The sequence below is a fragment of the Rutilus rutilus genome (assembly GCF_951802725.1).
Source record: "Rutilus rutilus genome assembly, chromosome: 23".
NCBI classification, from domain to species: domain Eukaryota; kingdom Metazoa; phylum Chordata; class Actinopteri; order Cypriniformes; family Leuciscidae; genus Rutilus; species Rutilus rutilus.
This window is the reverse complement of record NC_140233.1, coordinates 21,333,695-21,354,726: the sequence shown is the minus strand read 5'-3', so window position 1 is coordinate 21,354,726 and position 21,032 is coordinate 21,333,695. Positions and strand designations below refer to the sequence as shown.

General features: G+C 36.1%; 1 protein-coding gene across 1 annotated transcript in view; it reads left to right on the top strand.

Annotated features, from left to right (window-relative positions):
* LOC311283584 (SITS-binding protein) overlaps positions 1-21,032 on the top strand; it is a 37,324-nt gene that overhangs the window by 8,267 nt on the left and 8,025 nt on the right. Inside the window, exons 3-6 of the mRNA XM_084398094.1 lie at positions 8,483-8,690; positions 10,471-10,618; positions 18,293-18,487; positions 20,119-20,369. Coding sequence (XP_084254220.1) covers positions 8,483-8,690; positions 10,471-10,618; positions 18,293-18,487; positions 20,119-20,369 — 802 coding nt within the window. The remainder of the gene's footprint in view (positions 1-8,482; positions 8,691-10,470; positions 10,619-18,292; positions 18,488-20,118; positions 20,370-21,032) is intronic.

Genomic DNA, 21,032 nt, shown 5'->3' with positions numbered 1-21,032 from the left:
TGACCGAATTTTCCGGCTATCCATGTTTTCACTGTTATACGGTAGGGGGCGCTATTACACATCTTCTCTCCGGATCAAAACACAGGTGATGAAGAAGCAGAAACAAGTGATAGTGAACAAGTGATTGCTTACGCAAATGTAAAATAACGTGATCATCAAATATCAAACAGCATATAAGTTCAAAACTGCCAGACGTTACTGAATGAAATGTCGACTTAGGAAAAGGTTAACATCTGTGAAACTTTAGGGGTGTTGATGGACTCGATCTTTTCCATCTGTGTTTAGATCATTGTTCTGAATCCCATCTGGACGTAGTCCTTGACAAAAAAAAATTGTTTAAAAATTAGCTTTTTTTTTTATGACACTTACATTCAAGTGTTGATAACAAAGGATGCATGAAGCTAGAATAAAATGTTTTTAAAATGAAAAGAGTTAAAGTACAGTTAAAGGTATATTTAGGTATTTAAAGGTATTTACTAAGGTATATTATACAGTATAGCCTACTGTATAAATAGCAACTTATTAGTATACTCAAAGTGCAAAATTTTTTATAAATAGTATACATAAGTATGATGTTATGTTCACTTAAAGAAAGCTTCCAAGTATAAAACTACTACATTATAAAACTACTAAAATATAGTTTACTGAGAGTATACTTCAAAATGTACTTTCATAAACTAAAAAATGTGCTACAAGTATTTGACTTGTAAAAGTTCATTTGTAGTGTAGTTGCAGTACAAACAAAAAAACTAGTTGTGTACTCAGTTCACTACTGTTATACTTAGGGCCCTATTTTAACGATCTGAAAGGCAAGTATCAAGCGCGAAACGCAAGTAACTTTGTGGGCGGGTCTCGGGCGCTGTTGCTATTATACCGGCGGGATAAATGACTCTTGCGCCTGACGCAAATCTAAAATGGCTTGGTCTGAAGTAGCTACATTATTCATAGGTGTGGTTTGGGCGTAACGTGAAGTAAACCAATCAGAGCGTCATCTCACATTCCCTTTAAGAGCAGGCAGGCTTGTTCCATGGCGGATTGCTATTATAACGGCGGATTTGCCAGGCGCACGCCAGGAGCGGTTCACAGCCGAGGAGACCGACGTTCTCGTCAGGGCCGTAAAAGACAGAGAAGTGACGTTGGGGATGGAGAAACACACCCAAATTAGCTTCGGTTAAACAGGCGTATGATAATTTGGGTTAATGTGTAAGCTAGATGTATGCTTTTATAATAAACTATCTATCTATCTATCTATCTATCTATCTATCTAAAATTAGCATATGAATAACATGCACAACGCGCCACTGACTTTAAACTAGGTTTTTTCGGTCAGTGGCGGGGAGCGCAAGTGTATTTCCTAGTTTACCGACGTGCATCTGTGGAGGGAAAAGTCCGCCTTGCGCGGGTGCAAAATAGGAATGATACATGCGTCGGTGTACCAAGTCAATTGCGCTGGGTGCAAGATAGAGCGCTTAAAGTATACTCCTTGTACATTGATATTAGTATACTTCAAGTAGCCTATACAGTATAGTTTCGATAACTTAAAGGTATTGCGGAGGATTTTCTTTTTCCGGGTGGATCATCAAGACTATTGGTCCTCCTAGTTGTCAATCATTCTGGTGATATGTTTACGTAAGGCCGTCGTACGTGCTCGTCCCTAGGTAGTTTTCGCTTTCTGCGCATGCGCACTTTCGGGTGTATGTGTGTGGTGAGCTACGGTTTCAGCCATTCATTGAAGCTCTCCGTTCTCACCGGGTTTTTTCAAAATGTCTGAGGGTCGCAAGAGAAAAAGTGTCAACGAATTGTATGACAAGAAGAGAAAGGCCTCTGAAGAAAGAAACAAGACCAGAGTGTTTTTGGGAGAATATTTCACACGCTGGCGTGCGCTAAAAGCACAGGTTGTGCTTCCCACTGATGCCTCAGTCGTGAAGTTTCTACTCGACAGGTAAAGGAAAGTAGGCTTGTATGAGCCATGCCAACAGCAACTTGTAAACAGAGCGTGCACGAGGAGAACTAGGCTCGTGCATGCTCTCTCGTGCACACGTTTAATAGGCGTTCCCTCTCGGGAGCAGGTAGAGTGTTGCGCATGTGCATTTTTTCAAAAAGTGGAGAGGGCGGTTCTTTTCTAAAATTCGGGAAAATCCTCCGCTATACCTTTAAGACTTGGGTTGCCTAGACTTTTAAATGTACAGTTTCGGTTCTCTTGTGCTTGAATGGACACATACATGCAAAATTATGTCAAAATGCCTGTCTCTGCGAGTATCCTCATAAACACAGGATACTTATTGCTTACGTGAATGTAAACAATTGAGAAAGTAAACAGATGCGTATAATCATTATATTGGATTAGTGCATTTGATCTGAAAGTGCTGACTGTCATTAATGTTAATCAAACAACACAATACAAAGAGTACATCACATTTTTTGAAGCTTTAACAAATATTATTTCTATTTAATTTATAGTGTCTACTGTGCAGTTATTTTACATTTGATTATTCAATTTCTGTTTGAACTTTGTTCTATTGCATTTATCTATGCTTGTAATTTGTTTATTATTTTCTATGCAGATTGACTCCCCTACAAAATCACCCCAATCATTTCTAGAATGATTCATTCTTTCCAAATATAGCTATTCAAGTCATCTGCTGAAATAGTTTTCATATCGCAATATATATCACAGATAAACAAAATATAGCAATGTCAGTCCAATATTGTGCAGCCCTATCCTTTGGTGTAAATCCATGGGATTTTTAATCTCATTTTATTTTCTGCCAGGTGAACGCCATAAACACAAATGCAAAAATGTATTTGTTGTTTGTAAAAATCTCTAACCTTAAGTATAAGCAATAGTAATAGTGATACTTGACCTGGAAAACACCACTAATAAACAGTTGTGTGACGTGTGAGATTGAAGTAGAGCTGCTCGATTAATCGTTAAAAGATTGCGATCTAGGCTTCACAAAGTCTTTTCAAACACACAGTATAGTAAAAGTTTACACTGATGTCTATGGTAGTGATCAAAATAGAGTAAATCAGCCTTTGAAAGTAACTTGACACTTCAAATAAAAATTGAATCAATTACATTGTTACACCAGTAGGTGGCGACAAGTGACTGATAAAAGATTTATTTTCATTCATTTATCATTTATTTACAGTCATTGAATCATTCATTCAAGAGATTTGTTCAAAAACACCGAGTCAAATTACGTAAGTATATGAGTGAGTCGTTGAATCATTCTTTCAAACCAATTTTTTTTTTAAATATTCCAAATTAATTAAAATTTGTGGACTGCAGCAATTAACATTTTGTCAGAACCTCTTGTAAATGACATTATTTAGTTTAGTTGCCTGTTCAGAATCGTGGGAGAATATTGATCTTTATAAAAAAAAAAAAAAAAAAAAAAAAAAAACGTGATTCTCAAATTATCCAGAAGTGTGCAGCTCTAGGCTGAAGTCATGTTGAAAAATTGGCAATTTTTTGTATCAGTCCAGATTCGGACGCTTTGAGTTTTACCCTTCAAAAGCTTGGAGGCCCCTTTCTCAAGGCGTGAATAACATGGAATCTGCACAGAGGGGAATAAATAACTGTCATTTGCTGACGTTTAAGAGACTTTTGGCTTGAGTTATGAGCAAGGTGGGTTCTACAGAAGTTGAAAAAGAGGGGGAGCAGTCTCTTATTTTTAGAATAATTCCCCACGGTAACTACTACCAGCTTTCCTGAAATATTTTCCACTCTGTCTTTACAGCAAAGATGAATAACAGCATCCCATCTCACTTTTTCACCTAATATGGCCTGGATGGGAGCAGAGAGTGGAACAATTTTTTAACAATAAATGAATGATTCTTGGATATGCTTAGTGCTATTTTAAATTATGTCAATAAATAATAACAGTGTATCATATAACCTGATAGAAGGATAATTACAGAAAGGATAAAGAAAGAACTGAAAACATGTAGTTCTATTCAGTTTCAGCCGTTGCTTTGTCTTCCAATTGGCTGGTCAGAGCTGTGAATTTTGAGTTTGCGCATTCAAACTGTATGTTTGGATTGGAAAAGTTGAACCAAAGCTCTAATTTTTTTACTTAAAGGGATGGGTAACTCAAAAATGAATATTTTGTTGTCTTTACTCACCATCATGTGAGTCTTTTTGTTAATACAATGAAAATCAATGGGGTCCAAAACAACATTGCACTCCATTGACATTCATTTTATGAAAAAATAAAAAAATAAATCACTGGAAGATTTTTCAAAATATTTTGCATTCTACAGAAGCAAGAAAGCCTAAAAGGTTTTGAACAACATGCTGGTGAGTGAATGATGACATCATTTTAATTTTTAGCATGAACTGGCCCTTTAAGAAAACGTACGCAAAATCTTATGCCGAAAAGTTTGGCTTTTTTCCTTAACTTGGCAAAGTCTATAGCAGGTGCGATACTAAGCAGACCTTACACCCGTACACGCTATTATTTATAAACACTAGCCACGACAGCAACCTTCATATCTTTCCAAGTCTAATCTGCAGTGATAAATAGAGGGAACTGGTAAAGTTTGCCAAAGAATCTTATTTAAGAGATGTTTCTCTCTGAGTCTCGCAATATAAAAGGGAAAAGGAAACTAACGAGACAATAACTTTTGATGGAGAACAAAATTCCATTCGGAGTCTGTAACGGACTTTTACACATTACACATATTTTAAACCTCAGTGAACGCAAAGCAAAAATGAATCTTAACTTTACAAAATCAGCACATCACCTAATGGTTCTATTTTATTAATGTACAAATAATCATCACAGAATAGTGCACATTGCAACCCATTTACATACCATTTGTCTAATTAATTGTAGGAACAAGAATAACACACACTTAGTTTAAGCTGTATTTATTAGCTTTATTTAAGCTTTTGAGGCTAATGTTTAATGGTTAATGTTATATTAAATAAAGCAAATATTATTGGAATATGTATTACAAGAAAATACGGTAACAATTTATTTTGATGGTCCACTTCAGACATTCAACTAACTAAAAGTACACTGTAAACCTGAATAAGTTGGCAAAACTCAAAAAATTTAGTCACTTCAATTCAAAGTTTAAGTAAGCAGAACTGGCAGATTTTTAATTGCTCTTAACTTGAAATATTTAAGTAATCTAACTCATACTTTTCACTTAGTAATTACTATCATGTATTTATCATTATTTATGATAAATTATAAATGTAATATCAACTTATTTTAAGAAAACCCACATAATAGGTTGAACAAAAAACATTATCCCCCGGTTTCACAGACAAGGATAAGCCTAGTCCCAGACTAAAATGCATGTTTAAACTGTCTTAAATGTGCTAATTGAACTAACGCCTAATTCTGGTATAATCTAAGCTCTGTCTGTAAAACCGGGCCTATATAACACTTAGTTTTAGCATTTACTCTCCCTTTCGAGTGTCATGGCAAAGCATGCTGGGAAATAGAAATTCATAAAGCTCAAATTAATTAAACAATTCAGATTACTTAAAATGTGTCAGTTTTGTGAACTTATAAGAAAAAGAAAGTTCTATATACTGATAAAGGTTAGTTTGATTGAACTCATTTGTTTAATTTAAGTTTACCCTACTCAAACCAATTCTTTATTTGGATCATTATGGGTTTACAGCATAACTTTGTAAGAATAACTAAATAATCAATAGACTACAACAATAAGCATAGTATGCATTATGAAAATGCCTTACAGTTGTTAAGTGTGTCCCCGGCTTAACTGTTAACCCTATAAAGCCTGTCGTACACATTTTTCTACATGTTTTTCTGTCGTCTGATTGATAGTTTTTATCAAGTAAAAGGCCTTTTTCCCCCTTCAGCTTCGTCTTTGTTCTGTGAAATCTTTACTGATTTTTATTAAGCAAACTTAAGAATAACTTAGTAATACTTCTAGAGTTTTTATCAACTAAGCATTTAAATATCATCTTACTAAGACGTTATTGGGAGACATATTGTGTGACAACTGATATTTATATGCATTTTATGTAAGTAGTCTGCTGTACAGTTATAAGGATCTGACTGATTGATTTACATGAAAAGCTATCAGAATTTCATCTCACTTTTTGGCCATATAAATATGAGCAACTGCACTCAGTTTGGGCCTCTGAATAAAACATGTTTTATTCTTTCTCGTGTATGAACTCCATATTCTGCTATATCATACAGTATTTGAGCCATAAAATCCAGATGAAAAAAAAAAACCTAAAAATTCCTGATGGATTTTCTTATATGTCAGGCTTTACTAGCTTAAAGTGACGGTTCACCCAAAAATGTAAATTCTGTCCTCATTACTCTCAAGTTGTCCCAAACCTGTATGAGTTTCTGTCTTCTGTTGAACACAAAAGAAGATATTTTGAAGAATGTCGGTAACCAGACAGTTGACGGACCCCATTGACTTCCATAGTGTAGAAAAGAAAATACTATGGAAGTCAATGGGGACCAGAAACTGTTTGGTTACCAACATTCTTCAAAATATCTTCTTTTGTGTTCAACAGAAGACAGAAACTCATACAGGTTTGGAACAACTTGAGGGTGAATAAATGATGACATAATTTTTATTTATGGATGAATTAACCCTATTTTTGGTGCTATTCTATAGAGACCCACGATTTACCGATGCACCTGAGTTTGAAGAATCAATCATTCTTGAATAATAATGAATAATTCTTTCATTAATTTCATAATTCTGAAATGATGTACTGCTTATCGCAGGACAATATTTCTTGAGATGTATTGTTTCGTGGCTTGTTTTGAATCGGCAGAGTTTGGTTAGATGTGCGGGCAGTTGGACGGAAGGTCCCGTGTGTGTGTGTGTGTGTGTGTGTGTGTGTGTGTGTGCGTGTGTCCACACTGGGGTTCATTGACATGGTGGTGAAATCCGAGAAGCAGGAAGAATTCCAGGGAGGGCAGCTACATCTGCGGACATAATTATCTGCTTCACATAATCTCAACTTTTCAGGTGCGGAAAGACATCAGAAGCAGCCCTCATAAACCACCCACCTTCTCAAAAACCTTTGAAAATAGAAATATTCAATTATAAATTCCAATGTTTCCTGTTCCAAATGTCACAGGCCCCAAATTTCCATGATACATCAGGCTGTAAAGGCTGCTTGTAGGTCGAAAGACGGTATTTGGTTTCGTTCATGCTGCGTCTGCCATTCACACAGAGTCACGAATGGAGTTACAGGAGTTAACGTGTCATCTGAAATCACCTGACGTCTCCGCAGCGTCTCATGAGTATTGAGTATTGAAAACCAAGACTATGCATGTCAACATCACTGAATGGACTCCAGACTTCTCTTCAGCATTTTAGTTCCGATGAAAGGACTTTTCTTTTTGCGTTGACAGATTTCCAATTGAAACAGGACGTTGTGGCGGGACATACACCATTCAAAAGTTGTTGTTTTTTTAAAGAAATGAATCATTTTATTCAGCAAAGACGCATTAAATTGATCAAAAGAGACAGTAAATACATTTTATAATGTTACATTTTTTTTTTTTTTTTTTTAATGAATGCTGTATTTTTTTTTTTTACTTCAGTTAACCAAAGAATCCTGTTTTCAAAAAAAGAATATACAGTATCGGTCAAAAGTTTGGAAACATTACTATTTTTAATGTCTTCTGCTCGCCAAGGCTTCCTTTTTTTTGTAAATCAATAAAATACATTTTTGACCTGTGATAATTTTTTCAGGATTTTTTCTTGAATAAAAAGTTAAAAAGAACAGCATTTATTCAAAATAGAAATCTTTCCTAACAATATAAATATTTACTATCACTTTTTATCAATTTAACCATCCTTGCAGAATAAAAGTATTAATTTCTTTCAAAAAAAATAAAAATAAAAATACTTACCCCAAACTTTTGAACGGTAGTGTGTATTATTAGAAAATATTTCTATTTCAAATAAATGCTGTTCTTTTTTAACTTGTTATTCATCAAAGAATCCTGAAAAAAAGTATCACAGGTTATTAAAAAAATATTAAGCAGCGCAACTGTTTCCAACATTGATAATAAATCATCATATTAGAAGGATTTCTAAAGAATCATGTGACACTGAAGCCTGGGGTAATGATGCTGAAAATTCAGCTTTGATCACAGGAATTTTTATCACATTTTTCATGACTTTTTCATCTCATTTTATAATATATAAAAAAAAAAACTTTTAATTTGTAATAATATTTCACAATATTACTGTTTTTACTGTGTTTTGATCAAATCAATGCCGCTGAGCAGAAGACACTTCAGCATTTGATTGGACAAAAATATGTAGACGCCCCTGAGTGCACGATGATGTCATCAATATTTTTATGTGTGTGTGTCGTCAACTTTTAGGAGTACACTAGCATAACAGATGTGGACTAAAAGCAACAAAACTCCTAATTCTGATTGATTGGGGATTTCTAATTATGCAAAGCTGACCATCAGTAATCCAGTGGTGTTGTGGTTTTCTTTTAAAGGTGTGTCAGTTCTCGTGGCCCCAAACATCCCACTACATGTAGGAATGGAAAGCAGACAGCATTACTGTTTGCAGACGCCCCCCAGTATGGAGCGCATGCCTCTGGAGTACACCGTGTGTGTTGGACACAACATTAAGGCCGTCCATCAGGAGTCAATAAACCGCCTCTCCACTGCCAGACGAGAGCTGCCAAACATGGATGTCTTACGGTACTACAAATGAAAAAACTCTCTTTCTACTTCTTTCATTGTTATATTTTTTTACTTTTAATTTCTAGGGATGCACAATAGCGTTTTCTTTATTATTAGCAGTATCTGTCCAATATTAGAAGCAGACACTTTTAAAAAAATGCTGAAAAGTGATCCATCGATTTTACTGTGCATCATTTTGATTTCTGATTCACTTTCTAGATTAATGTAAATCAATACTGCTGATTATACTGTGTGCAAGATTTTTTTTAAATTCCTTACTAGTGTGCCGATTTTAGTATAATTGATGTACTATATAATTTTGGTTAATATTTTCAATTATATATTATTTTTATATTTTGTTTCAACTTTAATTTTAGTGAAAGTTTTAGTAATTTTGATTTGTTTTTTGGCATTTTTATTAGTTTTTATTTTAAATTTCTATATAGTTTTAGTGTTTAGTTTATTTACTTTTAGTTATTATAGCACTTCAGATTTGTATGTTTTGGCCGTTCATGCGTTTGGGGCCTGAAAACAAACTTTTAAAAACACGATTTGAAGTGCAACTTTTTGAAAGTTATTGTCTCGGTGTAAACTACAAAAACATGAATTTGTGAAAACGGTGACCTCATGCGCATGCATATTATGTATTTAGACTTAGGCCCAATCCCAATTCTATTTTATACCCCTTCACCTACCCCTAACCCTTCACCTACCCCTCACCCTTGCCCTTTGAAACAGAGTGGCAAGGCGTAGGGGTGAAAATATTCCCCTAAGAAATGGGACACCACTAGTACACCGTTACACGTCATTATACATCGTTGCTAGCGCCTATGTCACAGGAGATGCGCCAATGTTTATCACAATCTTCCAAGATGCCGTCGTCAGCTGTAGTCTTGCGTGAGTTACAGCTATTTTTTTGCATTTTTCTTCTGAAGTTCGCAGAAAACAACGGAGATGACGATATCTTCGACACCTAATGCTGCGTTCACACCAAACGCGAATAGAACGTCTGGCGCGAGTGATTTCAATGTTAAGACGCGTTTACGCGCGTCTGGAGGTCTTGCGGCGGGAATGAGGCGTTTACCGCGGAGCGGTGGACGCGAATTTGCCTCATTTGCCTCATTGCCACTTCGCTTCAAACTTTTGCTTTTTACACACGTCATATTGTTAACGAACTTTAGCGATTTTTTTGCAACCGTTTATTTGAATAACATGACCGTAAATATGAACACAAGACTGAATGTGACATAAAGAAAATGATTATTGGCAGCTATGTTGCCTCTGTAGCCGGTGTATGCAGGTACATTTCTCATACCCCTTCGTTTGAAGTGTGGTCCCGAAAAATCTTCGTTTCAAGGGCTATCTGGCCCTTCCCCCTACCCCTACCCCTACCCCTCCAACCAAAAGAGAATCGAGACAACCCTACCCCTTCACGGGAACGTGCAAAACGCAGGGGTAGGGCAAAGGGGTAGGGGCAAGGGGTGAATTGGGATTGAGCCTAAAGTCTATTGGCAAGTAGTGTTTCTCTACAAAGTGACATCGCCATCTACTGGCCTGGCCTGTATAATACAGCGTTTTTAGTCGTTTTCGCAGATCCGTGTGAACGGGGATTGTTTTGACCATGTTGTCGTCTGTACACGAAAAAAGCAAACGAAAAACTTGTCCGTTTTTAGTACATCGTTGTTGTGTAAACGTACCCTTAGTTTTAGTTAGCGATAATTACCCTAGTGTGGTGTACTATGATGTATAACCTTTAATTTAACACCTCTAGCCTAACAAATACAATATTTCTCTTAAGGCTGCCCTTCTGGAAGCTTCTAGCAAATGTGGACTCTGGGGCCAAGCTAGAGAGAGAGCTGAGAACCTTCTCAAACCGGCTGAAGCGGCTTCACCTGGAGGGAGTCATCGGCCTCGACGAACATTCCACAGCCCTCCTCGCCAACATGGTGAGTGACACACAAAATCACCCTCTGCCTCCATCCCTCAAGATTGACTGTTCTGTATTTAAACCAGCTATCAGAGGCATAAAGAGTACCTGACAACCATACTTGAGATCACAGCGAAAATGACCCCATTACAAGTTACAAGTCACCAATTCCAATAAGACTTGAGTAATGTCAGTATCAGATTTTAACAGTATTTTACTCGTACTGAATGTTGGCTTAAAGATGCACTAGTCCTCTATGCCAATGAAAAACAGGAAATGGTTGATTTGTGAAGAGAGCAATCATGTTTATTTCCTAAAATCAAAATAACACTGAACACCTCAAAATTGCAAAATTGATGCTCAAGAAACATTTCGTATCATCAATGTTGAAAACAGTTGCGCTGCGTAATGTGTTTGTGGAATACGTGAAACTTTTTTTTTTTTTTTTTAGGATTCTTTGATGAATATAAAGTTCAAAAGAACAGCGTTTATTTGAAATATAAATCTTTTGTAGCATGATGAATGTCTTTATATTTAATTAAAATACATATTACTTTTGAACTATATTGTATATTTGAAAAGATTAGTATCAATCTAATTAGCCTGAAAATAATAACTATGGCTTGTTTCGAAAAGAAAAAAAGAAAACCACAACAAACAATGAAAGCCAGTAATAACCCAGATTGTCCCTGGCGAGTGTTGTGTGTGTATCTGCAGCAGATTCCCCGTCTCTGACCTTCAGTGTGTGCAGTTTAATCTCCAGCCGTCAGCGGCTCAGGCTCTGCACCTGTTATAGCTACGGGTCTTCAGGCCTTCGGTTTCCTGCCGAACACCCTCACACACTGCAGAGAACCAACAGCACTGCATTTTCTATCCTTTAAAAAAAAGTGTACATGGTGAAAATTATAATTTATGCGGTCATTTTGTGTGTTTTACGTCTATATTCGTGTGGTTGAGTAGAAATAAATAATCAGTAACAGCTATCATTAACTAAAACCAATGCATAAAAAAGCATTTGTTACTCTAAATAAAATAAGCGTTTTAAACTGGAATAAAATAAAATAAAAGTTAATAAATACTATATAGACATATATAATACAACAAAAAAAATCAAAAACGAATGAAAATGACAACAACAAACCAAAAATAAAGTGAAAACTAAAATCTAATCCAATATATGATCAAAAACTATAATAGTAATTCAATGATTCAATATTATATATATATATATAGATTCTTCATTATCGGCAATTTCAATGGGCCGCTATACGTAAGCCGTCCGCCATATTGGAACAGTCAAAGCTGGTCCGTCAACACTCGAGAGCAAATTTAGTGGAAGTGATTGCAATAGACTTCAGCTGATGTTTTTGCTAAACTAACACAATACAACAAGACGAAGGCGTCAGCTAACACCACATTAAAAAGTTACCATAGTAAAAACATGTAATATTGAGTTAATACATATAAAAACACAAACCAACACATTCTCACCTGTGAAAGCTTATCCCATTTCTTTGGGAATTGAAATCTCAGCGGTTTCACAACCAGAAGCTGCACAATGTCGTGGCATCATTGGCTGCGTCCGAAACCTGAAAAATGCTGCCTTCGGAGGACGCATTACAAGGCAGGAAGGCATCAAGACACGTCCGAATCCAAAGTTAGCTTCGCTTCCTGTCTCCTGAGATGAATTCATCTGATCGATTTTTGAAGTTAGCATAGATGTATTCTTCACTGCCTTTGATATCCCACAATCCTGTGCGTTCTATTCTGTAACAGTTAAGCTAAAAAATAAAGATGGCATCTAAAAGCAGCGGTTGCTGGTCAGTTTGTGTGAAAATGTACGTTTTTGACCAACGTTTTCCACTTCTGATGTCATTTCTAGTGAGAAATGCAGTCATTGCCTGATAAGGCAGCAAAGCAACAAGTGAACTGTCTAAGTTTCCGAACGCAGCCATTGATTCTCACTGTGAGTGACGACACACTGACTGTTGCAAGATGGCGGGCGGCCCAAGGTGTCTGGAGCGCTCGAATGTGGCATCTATGTACATATCTATGGTTACCAACATAGTTCAATGATTTGGTGTTTCTCGAAACCATAGTTCCAACGAACATTCGCAAACAACATCGGAAAGCTCTCAAACTGTGGTTAGAAACATAGTTTCTTGTTAAAACGACGTGTGGACTTTTAAATTAACTATAATAATATTAAATACATTAATTGCGAACTCGAGCAGATTAATTAGCAGAAGTTATTACCCCGCCGCCTGCATGTGACGTCATTAACAACAGTCTTATAGGAGCATTTCACCCATGGGAACATTGATCTTTATTGAAAGTGGGTCATATATGTAGTCGAAATGTAAAATTAATTTTGAATTTGGTGCCTTCTTGGCCGAGGAAAGAAAGAAAGTAACTTCAGGACGCATTTGTATGAAAGACACCAACTCCCACAATGCACCACATTGCACAGCTGCGCAAGCCACTCCCACTAATCAAATAAAATATAACATAAAATACTGAATCGCTACATTATATTTCCCAGCAACGAGGGGGTTGCATTGCTATTTTGAAGTAATTAAACTCGCAGCTTGGTTGTTAATAGAGAGAGACGCCGAACAGATGTACGCATCTCTCAAATAAATGTTATCTTACGCACTAATTGATTTAAAGTGGGCAGAATGCTGGATCTTACGAGCCGTAACTGACAAAAATAACCATCAATTTTATCCTCCTCTTTAAATTGCAATTGCGCCTGGCAGTTCTTTGCCTCCACGTTGTGCATACATAGCTGATTATACTTGAAAAGGGCTTTATGAAGAGTCTTCAAAATACCTTGTTTTGTGGTCTATGGAAAGAAAATGATGTCTGAAATGACATGAAGGTGTAAATATAGTTAAATATGAATAAAAGGCTAAAATAATTGACTACCTTGTGCACCAATAATGTGATTATTTCTAATAATCAGAGTAAGCACTTACAATGTTTATGACACGACCAAACCCCTTCAGTCCCGTTTACATGCATTTTTAATTATTCTGTTCTAATCTTTAAGAATTGTGGTTATTTTTGGCCATATTGGATATTTTCGGTAATGCACCTACATGTCTTTATTTTGTTAAAATACTGCATTATTTTTTTAAATCGTGGAAAGTTGTCAACATGAACTTTCTTCAAAAATGTGATGCCTTCGTTACCGCAGTGTTACTGTAGTTTGAGCAGAGTGGAATAGATGAGATTAAAGTGTTTACAATGTGTGTTTATTGCGATTAAAATCTGTACATGCCACATATTTTACTATGATTATGGTTGCAACGATTATGAGCTTAATCGCATCAATTTGATCAGATTATTGTGTTTACATGAGGGAAAGTTTAATCGCAACATTGCCTAAATCTCATTATAATCGCATTAGGAGGGTGCATGTAAATGCAGTCATTGTTAAATTTTACAATTCGCCTTTGCATCCAAACAGTGACCGCTAATGTGCACAACCATTATATAAAATATATGAGAATCTGTGCATATAGCACTGTGCATGTGAAACAGATCTAGGGTCTTTGTTTAAGCAGATTTTGAATTAAAAAAACATACTATTTTGATCAAAAAACAGTTAAAACAGATAGTTCACATGTCATACCAAACCTGAATGACTCAGTGAACAAACTAGTGACCACTAGTGGTGCATAAATGACACACTTTCGTGCGGTTGATCGTGAGGTTTCTGAAGGTACTCATTATAATCACAAACACAGGCTATGGGTTCTGGCAGAACACGTTTGGTTTTTAAACCGATGTGCATACCAGGCCGAGTTACCAAGGGACGCGGGAACACTGTGTTCAAGTCGAAACGTCTCACGTTAAAAGCCACCAGCTGGGCTGTTAAGTTCAGTCTGACAGAACAAAACAGTCAGAGTTGGTCAGTGTTGCGGACATGAAAGGCTTGATTCTTCTAAGCGGATCTGCAGTCGCTGGAGAGGTCAGGGAAGTGCGATCTGATCCCCTGAGAGAAAGACACACATCTCTGGTTCACTCAGAAGCCAGCGGGGAACTGGTTTCCAATTAGGTGATACTTGTTATGCTATGGAGACTGATATAGTGTATACCAGTGTGGGCCATCTGTGTCATGTTAGCTGTAGATTTTTGTATAATAATACAGCTTTTTGCTACTTTTATGTATTTGGCAGATGTTAAAATGCATTCAGGTCATACATTTTATCACAACACAGACTGTAAAAAGCGGGTGAGACTTGAACCTGAATTTCCCACATGAGCACCACAGCTTAACGTCTCTGGAGCATTTGCTGTAACCACTAATCCACGACTTCAACAACACTTTTTAACATCATGCTAATGGTAAATATCAATATATATTGATGTTGTTCTCGGAAAACTTTTATACCTTTTTCAACATGACTCTAAAAATGTAATGTGGCGCAGCCATTAAATAAAAAGTTGTGACATATTTTTCTTACACCCTGAATACATCTCTACCTTATGTTTTTAAAATATATTTTTTCAATGTATGTTTTTTATTATTATTTATTCATAAATATCATAATGTTTTTGGCACCATATTGCATTTTACAACCTGAACTTACACTTCCTTGCCATAAAAGGTCAGTTTTAAGAGACTTATTGACCTTGTCACATGTGAGGGTCTGCTGGGGTCCTCTATGATATAATTTCCTGTTTTATTTTATTATAATTTTTTGTGCATGTTACCCAGACATCAACATAGTGTCGGCCCAGATCCAGCCCACATCTGGTACGTGTGGATTTCACGTGTACCAGATGTGGGCCGGATCTGGGCCGACACTATGTTGCTGTCTGGGTAGTTGCACCACATGACTTGATATAAATACATAAATAAATAAATATGGTTCATACAACAGTTATCACCCTGACATTTCTGACTTCATGCCCCCAAAATATTTCAAAAATTAATTTTAATTCAGAAATTAAAAACATGAAAACCATTGAGCTATTTATTTTAGTGGTTTGAAGTTACTAAATTTTAAAAAACAATAACTTCAGCCCCTATTAATGTACATGTATAATATTGTATAATATTTATACAATAATAAAAACAGGCAAAACAGTTTAGATTTATAATACACTCACCTAAAGGATTATTAGGAACACCTGTTCAATTTCTCATTAATGCAATTATCTAATCAACCAATCACATGGCAGTTGCTTCAATGCATTTAGGGGTGTGGTCCTGGTCAAGACAATCTCCTGAACTCCAAACTGAATGTCAGAATGGGAAAGAAAGGTGATTTAAGCAATTTTGAGCGTGGCATGGTTGTTGGTGCCAGACGGGCCGGTCTGAGTATTTCACAATCTGCTCAGTTACTGGGATTTTCACGCACAACCATTTCTAGGGTTTACAAAGAATGGTGTGAAAAGGGAAAAACATCCAGTATGCGGCAGTCCTGTGGGCGAAAATGCCTTGTTGATGCTAGAGGTCAGAGGAGAATGGGCCGACTGATTCAAGCTGATAGAAGAGCAACTTTGACTGAAATAACCACTCGTTACAACCGAGGTATGCATCAAAGCATTTGTGAAGCCACAACACGCACAACCTTGAGGCGGATGGGCTACAACAGCAGAAGACCCCACCGGGTACCACTCATCTCCACTACAAATAGGAAAAAGAGGCTACAATTTGCACGAGCTCACCAAAATTGGACAGTTGAAGACTGGAAAAATGTTGCCTGGTCTGATGAGTCTCGATTTCTGTTGAGACATTCAGATGGTAGAGTCAGAATTTGGCGTAAACAGAATGAGAACATGGATCCATCATGCCTTGTTACCACTGTGCAGGCTGGTGGTGGTGGTGTAATGGTGTGGGGGATGTTTTCTTGGCACACTTTAGGCCCCTTAGTGCCAATTGGGCATCGTTTAAATGCCACGGCCTACCTGAGCATTGTTTCTGACCATGTCCATCCCTTTATGACCACCATGTACCCATCCTCTGATGGCTACTTCCAGCAGGATAATGCACCATGTCACAAAGCTCGAATCATTTCAAATTGGTTTCTTGAACATGACAATGAGTTCACTGTACTAAAATGGCCCCCACAGTCACCAGATCTCAACCCAATAGAGCATCTTTGGGATGTGGTGGAACGGGAGCTTCGTGCCCTGGATGTGCATCCCACAAATCTCCATCAACTGCCAGATGCTATCCTATCAATATGGGCCAACATTTCTAAAGAATGCTTTCAGCACCTTGTTGAATCAATGCCACGTAGAATTAAGGCAGTTCTGAAGGCGAAAGGGGGTCAAACACAGTATTAGTATGGTGTTCCTAATAATCCTTTAGGTGAGTGTATATCCCTCTATATTGGTTCACGTCCATAATATACAAGAATACAAAAATACTAACATCTGAATTGGCCGGAAAAAAATGCTTAAGAATTTCCATTTTAGGTCTGTCTTTATTTATTGTTTATATACATTTTTGAGTAGTCAAGTCATTGTTCTGCATGCATGCTTGACTGATCTCAAAACTCAGTGGTTCGTTTCACAGCTGAATTCCTCTAGGAAGATTAGAGGCAGGTGAAGGAGAAAAAAATGGGAACTTTTTGCCAAGAAAAGAATGTTCTCTATGTCTAAAACTCTTAAAAGGCTTATCAGAACATTAACGTCAATGTAAAGCTGAGTGCAGCCCTCCTTTTACAATAACTCATGACTTAATTTCTTACTTTCATATGCATTTTTTCATACCCCATTCTCATGATTATATCTTTCCTTCCATTTCACTTATACGTTTTGAATATAGTTTTGAAAACAACATATTTCAGATGTGGTAGGCTCGATTTCTCTGTGAAATTTGTTTTATAACGCATACAATTATAATGTTTTGATTATGACCTCAACTAACAAAAACCAAGGACTTTATAACAAATATGTCAGTGAGGCATAATTGTTTGTGTATCTGATACGCGTACCACACGTTCCCATATCCCAACCTGAATAAACGTCTTACCACTAAATTGCAGTGGAAAACCTTCCATTGTGTGACAGTTATACAAAACTCCAATTGGGAAACAATCTCAATGCTTGTTTTTTTCTCTCTTTGCTATAGTTTCCATTTTAGCTTGAAATAACACAGTCATAAGCAAAACCAACAGCTTGACTTGGAATGAATTTGGTTATAAACACACTTGCCAGTATTCGCTATTTATTGCACAGATTCCTCATAAGCGCAGCGCTTGGTATGCCTGTACAATATGATTAATATAAATGACATTATTGTTATATTTTCTCAGACATCGTGGCACTGTTAGCGACTGTCATGGTAAAAACATTAATAGGGGTATTATTTTCAGTGACGGTGAAACAATAATATTTTCCGTACTGTTAAAACAATCGACAACATTTGAATCCCGAGACGTTAAAGCTGGCTCCTGCCAACATCTGTAATACCTGACGGGCTACAAAAGAAAACTGCTACTTACTGGCAAAGTGTGTGTTAGTGAAACCTTGAATTTAACTCATTTTTAAACCAATAGTGGAAATTGTCATGTTAGCCAAATGCCATAGTATTATAGGCCCTGTTTACACCTGTATCAAGCTTGATTTGTAAGGTTCAGTGTGTCATTTCTGCACAACTGTTTTTAGCCGGAGTGAATTGGCCGGACAAAGAGATCTTTGCATCTTTGCTAATTATTTCTTGTCTTTGTAGGACCACAGCTACCTCAATGGAAAGAAAAGGACGTCTAAGAGACAGACCAGGGACCTCCCTTTTGTAAAGCTTCTAAACATTTCCATCACCCTGTCCCCGTACCTGAGTGTGGACTCGCAGCTGTTTCAGACCTCCATTCAGACGGGCCTTGAAGACTTCTGGCTGAGCCTGCCCTCAGGACCTCAGGGACGACTGGTAACACCGGCTCTTTGCTTAGCACTGTGTCTGTCTTGTCCTTTATGCACTGGGGTGTATGGGTAAAAGACATGAAGCCAGTTATTTCAGTTTCTTTGATGTGCTATTTTCACTTCAATTTTAGTTAAGGTTTTGGGGACACTTTATTTTAAGGTGATATACAGTAGTTACATTATACATACTCAAATGAGTACTGAGTAATATTAATTAGCTACATGTACTTACTATAGAGTTACGGTTAGGGTTTGGTTTAGGGTTAGTTACTTGTAATTATACATAATTTACTGTTATTACTATAGTAAGTACATGCAGTCACATCACCTTAAAATAAAGTGTTATCAAAGTTTTAGTAATTTTGTTATGTTGGTTTAAGAAAATGATTGTCATATATATATATATATATATATATATATATATATATATATATATATATATATATTAGTGCTGTCAATCCATAAAAAAAAAAATCTTTTTTTTTCTGTAATTAATCACGATTAAAAACATCAGAGTTTTTATTCTTTTTATATTGTAATAATTTTACAGTTACTCTCCAAATTAATGTAGAAACAACTTAAAGACAGTATATTTTAAATATTTCTTGGCAACTTTTTATGAATGAAGGCCGGTATCACTGATACTAATACTGGTCTGATGTCTTTATGAAATTTTTTTTTTTGTTTTTGTTAAACATTAATGATAGACATTCAACATTTACAGTATAATTGAAAGCTATCAATTTCGACATTTATTAGGCTTTAAAAAAAATAACAACTTTTAATTTAAGTGAACTTAAAACAATCTTCATATCAACCCATAACAAATGTAATATTTACCACATGTTCTTATCAAAGTAAATATACAGATATTGAATAAAGTGTTAAAATAAAAATAAAATATAGATTAATCCTTATTTCATTTTGACCTTGATTCCTTTATTTTAAGTTATTTTAGTATTTTAAACCAAAATGAGAAATGGTGCATTGGCAATTAGCTCAAATAAAATTCAAAATATTTTATTTCAGTTAATGTTTAATTTGAAGTAGTTTTTTGTTTTAGTTTTAGTTAACGTTAATAACCGTGTGATGCCTTTTTTTCAGGATCTATACATTTAATCAAACATACATAACATTTTTAATTCAGACAAACAATGACTTGATATTTTTTGGGGGAGAAAGTATAAAATACAAATGTGAGGGTGGTGCGACTGTCCTGATATAATAATAATGAAAAATTCTCTTATTAAGTAGTTTGGCAGTAGTTTTGAGAAGGCAAGGATAGTTCAGGTTATAAAATGTCATGTGGCGCAACTCAAACAAAAAAATATGATTTAAATTCATGGTAGTAAAAATATTTTACCTTCATTTATTTAAAAACTTTATAAAGATTATGATGTGTACACTTACATGTACTCAAGGTATAAGGGGAAAAAACTATTTTACTTGATGGCTACATGACATTTAAGAGTCATTTAATCTGAAAATGGTATAAACGTTTTTCAGAACGATATGACCTCAAAATAACTTCGTATTTTTAAAGAACTCAGCATGTTTTAAACTATTTTCTTATTTGTTATTTACCTACAGTATGTTTACCTGTTCATTATTATTTTGACACTGTTTCTCTTTCATAAGGTGCCTATGTTGACTCAGTGGAAAGGAAAGTACAGTGTGAAGCTCAACATCACCAACCCAAAAGCCACGAATTGGTTTCTGGACAAAGTGGACAGCTTACATAGTCATTTGGGCATGGAGTATGTCATCCTGGAAGGCGGTGAGGGAAACTTTTTCGAGGAACAGGCATCGGTTGGGGATGAATACATCAGACTCCTTGCGGACCTGGCAGAGAAGATCGGGGACAATACCATTGTGACCTCAGGAACAAGGTATTTGGTGTAATTGTTTTAATAATCCCGATCAATCACTGAATTTGCCAAGTAGGTCATGGATCAACATCCTTGCTGGTCCTAAAAACTGATTTTAGGTTAGATTTAGGGCTGGGGTTGGGATTTACAGGTGGTACGATTACGTTTGTTTCACCCGGAATGTTGTTCAAGGATCAACCGGAAATGTTAATCCAAAAATTCGACCCATTTGGCAAAATTATGACCATCAACTGCAACCTACCACAATTGAGACTTTGTTCAGGGAACCAAAATCTATAGTTGTACTGTCTAAACCACCCAAAAATAAGTCAGATTTTTACAAACCTGATCCAAACCTCATGCGTACGTGTGATTTTAAATCTGATTAAAATGGATTTTGGAAGATCTTATTCATGATTTATCATGTTATCAGCATTGTGGATAACTACAGGCATGATTTCCAGTTTTTCATCCCCTCTTTCCACATTAACAGCTACTAATATTTGTTGTAGAAGAAAGCCTCTTTGCATTTTTCTGACTCCAGTGTCACTCACCATTGCAAATGCAACTTATATCGATTATGGTTTGAACAATCAGATCTATAATGTGCAAAAGATCACATGTGGGCAGTCACTCATTTGAAAAACAACTTTCCCATATGAAAAAATATTGGATAATGTGTCG